The sequence below is a fragment of the Phascolarctos cinereus genome, unplaced genomic scaffold (assembly GCF_003287225.1).
Source record: "Phascolarctos cinereus isolate Bilbo 61053 unplaced genomic scaffold, phaCin_HiC Scaffold_4;HRSCAF=312, whole genome shotgun sequence".
In the NCBI taxonomy this organism is placed as follows: domain Eukaryota; kingdom Metazoa; phylum Chordata; class Mammalia; order Diprotodontia; family Phascolarctidae; genus Phascolarctos; species Phascolarctos cinereus.
The window spans coordinates 666,025,847-666,038,568 of NW_027555847.1; the positions used below are offsets into that span (position 1 = coordinate 666,025,847).

General features: G+C 40.5%; 1 protein-coding gene across 2 annotated transcripts in view; it reads left to right on the forward strand.

Annotated features, from left to right (window-relative positions):
• Positions 1-3,189: 3,189 nt before the first annotated feature.
• Positions 3,190-12,722, forward strand: part of ZFR2 (zinc finger RNA binding protein 2) — a 131,274-nt gene continuing 121,741 nt past the window's right edge. For both annotated transcript variants that reach the window (XM_020971361.2, XM_020971362.2), the window contains exon 1: positions 3,190-3,275. In XM_020971361.2, coding sequence (XP_020827020.1) covers positions 3,223-3,275 — 53 coding nt within the window. In that variant the 5' untranslated portion in view covers positions 3,190-3,222. The remainder of the gene's footprint in view (positions 3,276-12,722) is intronic.

Below are 12,722 nucleotides of genomic sequence, written 5' to 3' on the forward strand. Positions count from 1 at the left end.
GTGTTCTTCTGCAAGACCCATAATCCTTAGGTCGTTTCTATGGATTTCATCTTTGAGATCAGTATATTTTGATTGGACGAAGAGCAAATATTCTTTTAATGTTTTTTTTTGCTACTTTTGTTCTAGATTGTCCTTTACTTATGTTTATTTGCATTCCCAATCCATTGTTATCCCTTTTGTTTCTTTGGTGAGACTTGTGGTCCAAATCAAAGTTTTCTATTGTTCCGATTATTTTTGCTAAGTAGGCCACAAATTCTGCTCTGACAATCCTCATGTCTCTTGTAAACCACAAAGGAACACTATCATGCGGTTCCACGTTCTCCTTAAATTCCCCAGAGTCCTGTGTCTCATCAAATGTGGGGATCATTTTCCTTTGTTTTGCAGTATTTATTATATCTGGAGGCCATGTTCCTTCTACTGTTAATGTTTCAAAGACTTCTGTTTGAGTTTTCTTCTTCGTGAGATCTTTGGTTGTTTTAGTCTTTTTTCCTTATTTCCTCTGATTGCTCACTTTCTCAATCCTTCTCTTTGATGATGATTTCCTTGAAGGCTGTACCTCAAAGCCCATTCACAGCTCACTAGCCTAGAGCTCTTCCCCAAGTCACTTTTGGGGTGGCTGTATGAGGAGCTTTTCCCCTCAGGCTTAGTGGAGTGCAGCATAGAACTCCTCTCCCCACTTCTCCTCCACATACACGTGGTGTCCTGTCCTGCTCCCTTTGCTTCTTAGTCTCTGGCCTGGCAGTTCAGAGCATGGCCACCCTGGTGCCACTGCTGTCAGTGGTGATTTTTGTCATTTGGAATTTGGGTCTCTGAGATTCTGGAATCAGGTGAAATATGGAGTTGAGCTCTATTTTAAGACCAGGCATCTATCTTACCCCTTCTGTTTCTCCTCTTCCCTAAAGAGTAGCACAGTATGCTGCTGCTGACTTTGGACACCAAGGCCTCAGCAAATTTCCAAAGCCTGAAGCTCAGATCTCCAGGGCACTGGAAAGAAGAGTGATGGTGGTGGTGATAAGGGGCTGGATTTGGTGAACCTACTTTTTACCTTATGCCCCTGACTTAAGCCCACAAACATCACTACACCAACACGTATTATTTTACCATCACCACATATTACTACAGGAAAGAGATTTACTGACCTTACTGGCTCCACTGGCGGGTGCTTTGCTTAGTTGAACCAACTCAAGGGGTTCTCAATGCCAATTCTTATTGAGTATCCTTCTGCTACAGCTAAGTCAAGCTCCTTTGTTAACTGTTGAATTTGTTTCTAAATAAAACCTAAATTACTAAGGAACTTGTCTGTGTCCCACCCCATCTAGAATAATTATTTGTATTTGTTGAGTGTATAACCTAAAAGAATTTGTCTTAACTTTCTGTTTCTATAGAGATCTTCTGGGCTAAAGGAAATGATTCAAAGGAGGCTGATGGAGGAAATCTTGAGATTCTGGTCTTGGAAAAGGACTGCTTTTCCCTCTCTGGAGGTCACAATGATCCTTTTGGAAATGGGGATAAGAGCAGCACATCAAACTAAAAGCACACTGTCTGCACTTTGGATTGTTTCTCTTCCACACTTCACTTATTTTCCTATTTGAACATCTTGAGATGAAATGACCATGCCAGGGGTGAGATAGAGGTTCAGGCTATAAGAGGATGAACAGAAATCATGATTGAAGGGTGAAGCAGATAGGTCCCCATCTAGGCAGTTACCAGTGGACTCCATGCCATTGTAAGCACTGTCCAAAATAAACTAATGACTTGCAAACACTATAAATCTTCTAGCTGATGAGCAGGAGGGAGCTTTATTTCTCCACTTTACTTTAAGCTATGAGCCTGAGATATATCATACACTCAGAGAACATTCCCAACTGTATCAGAAGCTTAGGAAGGAGTAGGTACAATGGGAAGAGTTTATATTTCTTTTGCATTTTAATTCTATGTTGTAAAAGTATATGATCACAACATACATACATTTCTGAATGTATAAGTGCCAAGAGACCTGAGAAGGTAAAATATTCCACAGAATATTCCAAAGAACTGAAGCTATACATTGTAGATTCCATATTTTAAACATTTAATATTTCATCTTCTATATTAAAATGGAACCTGGGATTTAGAGGGAAATGATGAATTTAGCAAGGTGCCATAATGGGGGAAAGAGGGGGAACCACCTGGATTTGTTTATACTGTTAGTTTGCCAATGTCCAGGTGTGGAAGTCCTAGAGGAATAGCTTGTATAGAGTCTGATCTAACTCAGATATTGTACTCTGAGAAAATTCAAAACCTTTGGCTGGATTTTTATGTTTCCTCACATATGAGCTAGTATTCCTAGTAAGCCACACCTTTGGTATATGCTTATTCTCCCCTTGCATTTCTCCCAGGTACTTACATCACATATAGGGAATGTAGTAAGAAGGCCACAAATGTTCACAATTTTAAAAATGTTTATGTAAGATATATACAAACTTTTAAAGACATCTCTTTCATTCTCGGTTTCAGTTTTGACCACTTCCAGGTTGTAATGCTTTCTCATCCTGGAACTTCATCAGTTTCTCTTCTCAAAGCCAGACTGAGAGGAGGCTCCAGGGAAGGTTTGGTCTTGACAAAGGACACTCACTATAGGGAGTTCTGAGCAAGGAAGGCCTGGCTTCCCGAGGGCCACTGAAGGGGCGATGTGGAAAGACTGGCTTTGAGAAGGAGCACCAAGAGAGAGTTGAAGGGCTGGCACTGAGTAGGGGTATGGAGGGTTGGTCCTGAGAAGGGGGCATCACAGGGAATTGACAAAGAATTGTCATTGAGGGGGAGTGCTGAAGAAGGGCTGGCATTCTGAGAAGGGGATCCTGAGGGAGAGCTGGTTTTGAGAGCAGAATTGGGGGTTGAAGGTCTGACTTTGAGAAGGGGTCATTAAAGGGGTCCAGGGATGGCTTGACATGAGGGTGGTGCTAAGGAAGGTCTGATTTTGAGTGGGGTCTCCCGGGTTGCAGTGAAATTGGAAGGGGGTGTTTGCTAGGGAAGGGATAGTCTCGCGTTGGGGCTGCATGGGAAGAGGATTTAGAGGGCTATCTGAGGGTAGTCAGGCTGTCCTCGAGCGAGCAGTGGGCGCGTGCCGGGGGCGCGAAGCGCATGCGCGCCCCTCCCCCCCCCCGCGAGAGTCACGTGCTGAGCCCCCCTTTCTCCCTCTCTCCTCCTCCTCCCCGGCCGGCTGGGTTCTGTGAAGACGCCAAGATGGCGGCGAGCAACTATTACGGTTTCGCGCCAGGTGCCGGCCCGCAGTACAGGTACCTCCCCGCCCCGCCGCCCCTTCTCCCCGCGCCCCTCCGGGAGCGCCGGCCTTCTCGGGTCCGGCCTTCTCCGTCTCCAGGTGCCGGCGCCTCAGAATGTAGCCGGACCGGGACTGTGGCGTGTGGCGGGGGGGGAGCTGGAGGCGGCGCTGCGGGCCCGGGGAGGCTGAGGCTTCCTGGCCCGGCCCCAGCCACTCGGTCCTCTTCCCCTCGGGGGCCTTGGGCCGGCTCCGGCCGCAGCAAAGTTGGCGGGGAGTGTGGATGGGGGGGTAGAGGGGGTGCGGGGCCAGAGCTCGGGTGGGGGCGGCGGTGTATAGATAGAGGACGTGCGGGGGGGGCAGAGCTCAGGATGCGCGACTATAGATAGGGATGCGGGATGGGGCAGAGCCTGGGATGGGGTGCGAAGGGAAAGTAGAGGGAGTGTGGGGCAGAGTCCAGGATGGGGGGGTAGAACGAGCAAGTGCGAGGGGCAGGATAGGTAGAAGGGATGTAGAGAGTGGGCAGAGGGAGCAGGGAGAAGAACGCATAGAGAAGGTTGGGGGGGACACACAGAGTCCTGGAAGGGAAAGGTAGATGTAAGAGGTTCTGAGGGCAGGATAGATAGAGGGGATGGGGATATAGCTCAGGATGAGGGAAGCATATATAGAGAATAGGGGGTGCAGAGCCCGAGATGGGAAAGATAGAGGGGTGCAGGAGGCAAATCCTGGAATGGGGGGAGGGGGGAGGATAAAGGGTGAGGGACAGTGTAGGACCTGGGAAAGGATGTTTAGACAGGGTGGGGGAAGCAGACTCTGGATTGAGGGGAGGATAGAAGGGATGCTGGGGGGTGGGGGGAGGAGAGTGTGTGAGCGGCGGTTCAGGGGATGGTTGGGAGACTGGGGAGAGGAGGATTTGCAGGAGCAGCTCGGGATGGGAGGGATGGAAAGGGAGGATGCTGGAAACAGCGCTGGGGAGATGGGAGCTTCTGAGGACATGGGGAAGGATTGGGGGGCAACAGTGCTGGTAGGGAAGGATAGGATCTGGAGGTGTATTGGGGTGCTTTGGGGTTTGGGGAAATCTGCCGAGGGCTGTGGGCAGAGGTGCGTGGGAGGTAACTGCTAAGATGGAGGGGTAGAGCTGGGGCTGTGGGGGTGAAATGGAGGACCAAGTGTGTAGGTGTGTGGGCATAGCCAGGAATAGGAGTGCAGTTGAAGGATAGGTGAGTGGGATTGTGTGGGAAGCAGAGCTGGAGATTGAGGGGTGCCGCTGAAGGATGGGAAAGGGATGGGAGAAGGCTGGAGTGTGCTGCACGTGGGGCATTGGGGGTAGTTGTGGGTAAGGGGGGCAGTAGGGAAAAAGCTGTAGGAGGAACTGAGGGAGTAGTGTTACGAGTTTGGAATCCTGGGTAATGGAGAAATCTGGGACTAAAGAGATGAGGGCAGGGATCTGTGGGATAATTTGGAGGGGAGTGAGGATGGGGAAGTTAGGGATAAAGAAGGGATCAAGAATCTCCAGGTTGGGGAGCTGGTAGAAGGGTACCCAAGACTTGAGGAAGGAAAGGTGGGGGAATGGAGGAACTAGGGAGATATAGGGCACCAGGAATTTGGGGTACAGCTAGAGAGATGAAAGATCAGGGACCTGACAGAAGAGTGGAAAGAGAGGGCTTACTTGGGGGTAGAGTGGGGAAGGGTAAAGGTGGCTAGGAATTTGTCTGGGTGGACAGTGATTATGAACAGTGGAGGTGGTGGAGGGCAGGGAAACTAAAAACCTGGGCAAGAATGGGAAGTGGAGAGAAAGAACTCTGTAGAGAGCAGGTAATTTGGGGAGCTTGATAGGGAAGGGAGGCCCTTCCTAAGTATTAGACAATTTCTGGAGTATTTCTGCACACTCAGATTTCACAGGCCTCCCTTAGGAATGGTTGTCATTCTTCTCTCATTTTCGGTACCTGCCTTGGACAAGAGGGAAGATTTTCTCTTACCCACCCCCATGCCCCCAACCCCTATTTTTGGTTTCCACTGTGTTTCACCGGTAAGACATACCATTTACTGGTGTCTCTCTCCCCCCACTCCCAGTTTGGATGCTTCACATCTTTGCATTTTTTAGTTTACCACATATGTATCAGTGGCCCATTCCCAGATGATAGAAATGACTGCTATTGGTTACCAAATACTTTAGGTTCTTGCTCTTTCCATTATGATCAATGCAGTATTTGCATGTCTCCACCTACTGTATTTTGTTGATAGGGATCTGATAGCTGATTAGCCCCATCATGTAGTTTATAACAGTCTTTTACAATGCCATTTTTCCAACCTTGGGCGCTTTTTTTTTTGTTATTAAGGAAGCATAGGCTAAACAAACCTGGATTTGGGGACAATAATTCAGAGCAATGTCAATGTACTTATTTGATATATACAACACTTCAGGAATTATATTTTCCTGCAGCTGCTGGTAACAGATTTTATGAGGAAAGCTCTCCTGGCCTTCTGTTTTTCTTCAAACAGATTATTTCATTTTTGATGTTTCACTCACTTTTATTGTTATCACAAGGGTATGATCATTGTTAGTGTGGTTTTTTTTTTAAAGGAAGTTGGGTTGCCCAGTTATGTACCTTGTTAAACAGCAGAGAACTGCACCTGTGTACTCCAGTCAGCTGGTGGGGGGAGGGACGATGTGCTTGAATGTTGAGCTTTCTATCACAATTACCTGTTAGGGAAAAATTGAGTTTGACTTGTTTTAAACTGTTTAAAGTGATTGCTGAATTTTAGTAAATCTCTTTGAACTAAGGTATTTGTAAAATGTTATTTATTGCAGCTGCATTTTTATGTTCTGAAATAGTTGATGAAATGTATCCCTAGCTGTGTATGTGAAAGTACTGTAAGTGGAGGGGTGCTAAGAACAGCAGGATTTTGGGTGTCTTTAAGAGCATCTGTAAGGTATAGCAACTTGTCATTTGAGAAAGAAATTCAGAGGAAAGTATGAAGGGAAAATTATGACACAGAACTTTGGCCTAAGAGAATTAATGTATTTTAGATTTGAAAGATATTAAGTAGAATAATATCTTTTAAGTTGTTGCTTGACTTCAGTTTCTTTAAAATGTGGATCTTCCATATTGTATACTTAGTTCAGAGAAAAATATGTATCATGAAAAAGAGAATTTGGTGGCAAATCTTCTTAAGTTGTCTCCTTAATTGAAGTATTTTAGCTAGCAATATTCACAAAGGATATTCTGTAAAGAGTGACAGTATTTTTGATATCCCTTCAGATTGTGCCTGCCCTACTTATTAGAATATTTCACAGATAGTTGTTTTACCATTAGTAAATAGGGAACTAATTTGAAACATTTCAGTCACTGATCAGCAAGATGTATTATACTGGAAGTCAGTAAGAAAATCTGAAAATAATTTAGGCAACATAGTTTTGATTACCATCTTGATTTTTCCCCCTTTGTTTCAACTATGTTTTTAAATAAAATGTCTTGTGAGCTTTAGTATTAATACCATAAGCCTTTAGAATTAAAGACTAATTGCATTTTGCAGAGTTTAATTCCACACTGTTTTAAATTGATATCAAACACTGGTTTGGGGCTTCAGTGAGTTGGAGAGAGTTGTCATGGAAGTCATATTACAATTCTGTATGTGCTTAAATTAGACTGGTGATCAAAATGTTGTAATACTAATATGTCATTTTGGAAGCATATTCTATTAGAAAGCAATAAACTATCCACAAAATAACATTTTTTTTTTGGCCTTGGTGATTTTGGAGATTGGCCCATCTGCAAGCTCTTTCTTGACATGGGCTTAAATCTGTATATAACCACTGCTATACTTTCATATAATATTTTATTCTAGTAAAGATGACCTTTAGTTTACAGGTCTTTAGTTTAAGAAACTTCATTTCTTTCATATTGAGGGTATTGAAGCTTAATGGTCTAGTTAGTATCTTATCAGCTGAGTAGCTTAACGCTTTAACCTATTAACCGTTGTATAATACTAGCTAGCTGAAGTCTGAGTTATCAGTGCTGAGTGGTAGTTGTGTGGTAGAAGTTTTCACTAGCAGTGAATAGGTAATGAACTCCTGAGGTCTAAGGTAGGCTTTTGTAGCACTAACCCCCAAGTATGCACTTCTACCCTCTCATAGTGAAGAGGCCAATAGCATTTGCAGCTTTGATCACAGCTGATGTTGTCAAGGATCATAGCTGTTCATTCTCTTCCAATGAAGGAACTTTCTTTATTTAAGAAAGGCCTAAGTCAATGTTCTTTACACTATCATACTGAATGAATATGCTTTTGTTTTAGTTGGATTAATTCTCATGCTCACCTAGATAGTGGTTTAATATGATATTTCCCATTGTATTCTCCAAACCTTAAAAATCCTCCTCAGAGCTGGGAAGCTGAAGAATATAAAGTAGGATGTCATCAGCATAGTAATGATAACCCCAGACCTGTCTCTCAAAAATCTCTCCCAAAGGCGATATATAGATACTGAAAAGCACCGGAGTCCAAACCGACCTGTGGGGAGCACCACATGCAATCCCAGTACTGGCAGATGGAAGATCACCTAACATCACCGATTGTGGGAGCGCTCTGTCAGGTATGACTGAAACCTGTTTAAAAACGGTCCTGGTCATACCCAGCCTGGCCTCCAGGTGGTGCAGTAAGGTCCGGTGATCCACACTATTTGACCTCCCTGGTGAGATGTAACACTTCAAAAAGAAGGTCTACCCGGTCCATTGTGGTGAGCAGGATAACCACATTTAAGGATAGTTTGGCATTAGTTGCTTGTGGGAAAAAAGAGAGCTTTCTGCAAATGGACTGCTTTCTGCTATTCCTAAAATTAACGGGGATAAGCACATTTGGTTAAAATATTGAGTAAACTTTTAATTAGGCTTACTGAATTAATTTACCAGATTACCCCCGGCCATATATTGTAGTGCAGGATCAGTTTGCATTTGAGTTCTGCTTATGTTTCCCAAAGGAGGACAATCAGAAAGCTGTTGAGAGTTGTTGGCAAGGAAATTCTCCTTAGTTTCAGTAGTTTGGGGATTTTTTTTTTTGAGTCTTTCCCATGCAGACTAAAATTTCTCAGGGATTGAGTCAGTTTGTGTAATTTTTGTAAGAATTTCTCCAAAACTAATTCTCTGGATTGTACCATCCTGAAAATGAAAGCTTAAGTTATTTGTTGAGCACAACTTTTAAAATGAAAGGTGTATGTGCATTTTGCTAATATGACAAATAGAATGGTAAGGCTGGATGGTTTGAAATGTACTTTTTTGAGTTTTTATACCGTCAGTTACAGAATCAAATGGAAATAAAAGGCAGGAAATGGGAAGCCATCTCCCATGAGCTAAAGACATTTTACCGAAAGAAACACATCATCAAGATTTTTGGGTGCATGAATCTTTTTAATGAGTTGTATTCTGTGTTCAAAATCATGTCTCCTTTGAATTTCAGAAGCCAGGTTTTGAGTTCTCATCCTTATTTTGAATTTTTAACAGTTTTTTTTCTAAGCATTTATCTATGTTCAGAAAGTATGTATAACTTAAAATTAATACAGCAAACATGTCATTGAAAAGAAAATTTGGGGGCAGCTAGGTGGTGCAGTGGATAGAGCTTCCCCCCCCCCCTGGATTCAGGAGGATCTGAGTTCAAATGCAGCCTTAGACACATAACACTTAGTAGCTGTGTGACCCTGGGCAAGTCACTTAACTCCATTGCCCCCCCAAAAAAAAAACCAAACAAAAAAGAAAATAAAATTTGAAATGCTGTTTTAAAGCTTTTTTAAAAAATTGGGTGAATTTCTAATTTCAGACTTGCTAAATAGGGGTAAATCCTTAATTGGGCTAGATAATGAGGGGGGAGTGTTGGAAACATATAGAAAAGATAATTAAAACTGTCCTTTCAATCTGTTTAAACTAGTGTTGTTTTTTTGGTTGAATTTTTGAAATTTCAAAAACATCCACAAACTTTTTTACTTTAAAGAATAATGCAAATTATATTGCTCACATATTTATAGAAGAATAAATAGATCATAGCCAATAGACCATAATAATAATAATGCATTTTTATAGGCTTTTAAGATTTCACTTAAACTTACAATTTAAATGAATTATTTAATAATTTCTTACTAAATGAGAATTTCTTACTCATGTCCAGGATGAAGTAATGCCAAGTTGAATTTTTTTTTATCATGGTTCTGATTTATAGGGTCTGTCAAGTAGTTTATTATAGAGTCTTTGAATGTTAGCATTGCATTATCTGAGATAATTCTATCTTAATTTGAACTAAAAATGTTTTTTATAAAACAAAACAAGGTATAGGGTTTATTTCTATGTTAACAGCTTTTTCAGCACCTTACTTTTGAAATGTCCAGTATTAAGTTCCTCTTGTCTACCACCAAGAGTTACAGTCCAAACTAATTTAATAAGCATTAAGAGGTTATCAAATACAAAGTATTTTGTTAGGTGCTGGGGATATAAGACAAAAAGAAACAGTCCCTGACCTCAAGGAGCTTTCATTTGACTGGAAACATTAGTACAATTGAGTACCTTGTAGGCAGAGGCAGAATGATGAAGTGGAATCAGTAGACTTGGGCTCCAGTCTCTGCCCTTCCGTTAACTAGATGTATGAACTTGGGTAAGACATTTCATTCCTTTCTCTGGGACTTTTTTTCTCTCATATGTAAATGAGAGTGTTGGACTTGATGGTGTTAAAAATTCCCTTTCAGCTCTAAAATCTTGTATGATAATTCGATTTTTTTTTATAGCTTGTAGAATTTTTGTAAGAATGAAGTGTTGGCAGCATGCCAAACAAACTAAACCCCCTTCTCTTTTTTCACTCCCTTACTCCCCAACCCTCCCTCCATGAGATATCATGGAATAGCCCATTTTGAAGATTAGTGCAACCTCTGCAACTGGGAATATTTTGGATTTGCAAATTGTGGTTTTAAGATTGCCTGAATTGTACTCTGCAAATTAAAAAAAAAATTGACGAAATATTCATTTGTGAGTATGGAATGGAGCAGGAGAATTGTCATCTTTTGTAGATGTAAGCAGTAGGTACATGTATACGTTCTATTTTTAATTTTTTAAGGTAAGTTGGATTTGGAGCAAGTACCTTTTTGTTTTCGCATTGTTATAATTGAATTCCAAGTCATTTTTCTTTATTATTTACTGAGAATCCCAAAACTGAGAATTGTCATATTTTGTAACTGGGAAATTCATTTCAGAAAATTGAGATTGGCCATTGGCTAATTCAACTTTAATTGCTTAAAGGGCAAATGTTTGGGAAAAGAATTAACATTAGTGTTTTATATCATTTGGAAATTAATCTCTTAAATTCTAATGATTTCATCTTTGTGTAGTAGAATCTTGTGCTGGTTTGATGTTTTCATAATTAATGAAAAGTTCCAGTTGCCTTTCTTGGTTTTTATGCCAAGCTTTAGAGGTCAACATGTTACTGGCTTATTGTAGACATGGCTTTGGAAGTTTTCAGTCCCTTTCATCATCATGATTAGTCTTGATGCACCCACTCTGAATGCACCCATTGTACATTTTTATTATCTTGGTTTATAATAAAAAGGGATGGTTATTGTTGACTCTAGTCTTACTGATAATTTTCCATTTGTACTACTTAAAAGAAGATACACGATGTTTTTTATTCAGCAAAATATGTTCTATACATACACTTAATATTTTTTACCAGCATTGTCATTAAACAGGCATTCAGTTGATTTGGACAGCCTCCTGGTGGGCCATAGTGGGCTTCCTTAGTGATGAATGAGACTTCCATCTCCTGGAAACACTGCCTTAAGCAATGCTGCTTTTTGATAAGATGGATACGTGGCTTTGAGCACATTTCCCTTAGAGCTAGTGTGACCCAGTTTGTGATTTGGAGTTATATAAATGACTACATTTAAGTTAAAATGGGTGATTGCCTTATAATAAGAAGGTAAAGTTGTGTTTATCTGTCTAGGGGATCAAGTTATTTATTTAATAAAGTTAATCATGCCTCCTAGTACATTGGACTATTTCTTAAGGTAATGGGGAGATTAACTAGGATTCCTGATTTGAAATTAGTATTTCAATATAGAGATCATTCCCAAGGCTCTCATTCTTTAAAAAAGAAGAAATATTCTTATTGCTTTCTAAACCTTCTACAATTGTCAGAATTAACCAAGATGAAGTCAAGTACTATGTGAGTGGATGTATGTATATATACTGTGTATTGTAATTGGAATGTATCTTGTCCTTAACTGCTAATAAAGATTTAAAATATTCTTTCTAATGGATGTCTTCAGTGAATAAAAATATCTTTCATGTCTATACATCTGAAGAGAAATTCATGAAATACTCTTAAGCTATGTACTCCAGTTTCCTACTTTTAAATTACTTACAAATGGTTGGATTAGATGATCACTAAATGTCCTTTCCCACTTTTAGAGTCTGTGATTCTATAATTATGCAAATCTGAATGTTACTCACGTTTGTGATCTAAGAGAAAAGTTTTTACTTTTTAGCAAAATTTTCTTGTGGGAATTTTGATTATTTCATTGTTGCCAAAGCACTAGGAAATTTTTTTCCCCTTTTGTCCCATTTAATACTACTAAAAGTGAACAGGATTTCATTTGCAACTGAGAATGAATTGAATTGTGGGACTGACGATTTTTGTGTTTTCATTTTATTCCTTTCTTGGGGAGAACCCTCATAGAGATGGATCTTTCTTCATTGTTTTGAGAGTTAGTTTTGTGTATTGGAGAGAGTATTGGACTTCAAGTCAGAAGACCTGGAGTTCCAGTCCTGGATCTGCCACTTGGTAGCTGTGAGACTTTGAGCAAATCACTTCACCACACTTCTGAGTCTGTCTCCTCATCTGTAGAATGGGGATAATACTTGCCCTGCCTACCTCACAGGGTTGTTGTGAGGGAAGTGCTTGATAAATTTTAAAATACTATATATAAAGGTGAGCTATTGTTATTATTTTAAAAAGGAAGTACTGTCAGAAATTTCAATATTATAATTTAAGAAATAAATATTATTTGCCCTTTTTTCTTGACAAAATGCTTTATAATTTTGTATTAATATTCTTTCAATGATTCTTTCAACATATCAATAATGATTACATGCAAATATAAAAGGACATTATATCCTTCCTCTTGAATGATTCCTAAACATTTTTATCACCTGAGATAATTACAGATTTTTTTCATTGAAATGTACTTCCAGCTGGAATATAAGCATTATGTTTGAAGCTTATGTGGTATTCACATAAATGTCATCATATTTTACATTAAGACTTTTTGAGGAGCATTGGTTTGGTGAAAAGAACGTTGGAGTTGGGAATCAGAAGATCTGGCCAGGTTCTAGTTCTGGTTCTGTCACTAACTTGCTTTGTGACTGTCGATAAGGAGGGAAATACCATGTGGATCTCAGTTTCTCAATCTATAAAATTAAGGGGTCAGAATAAATAA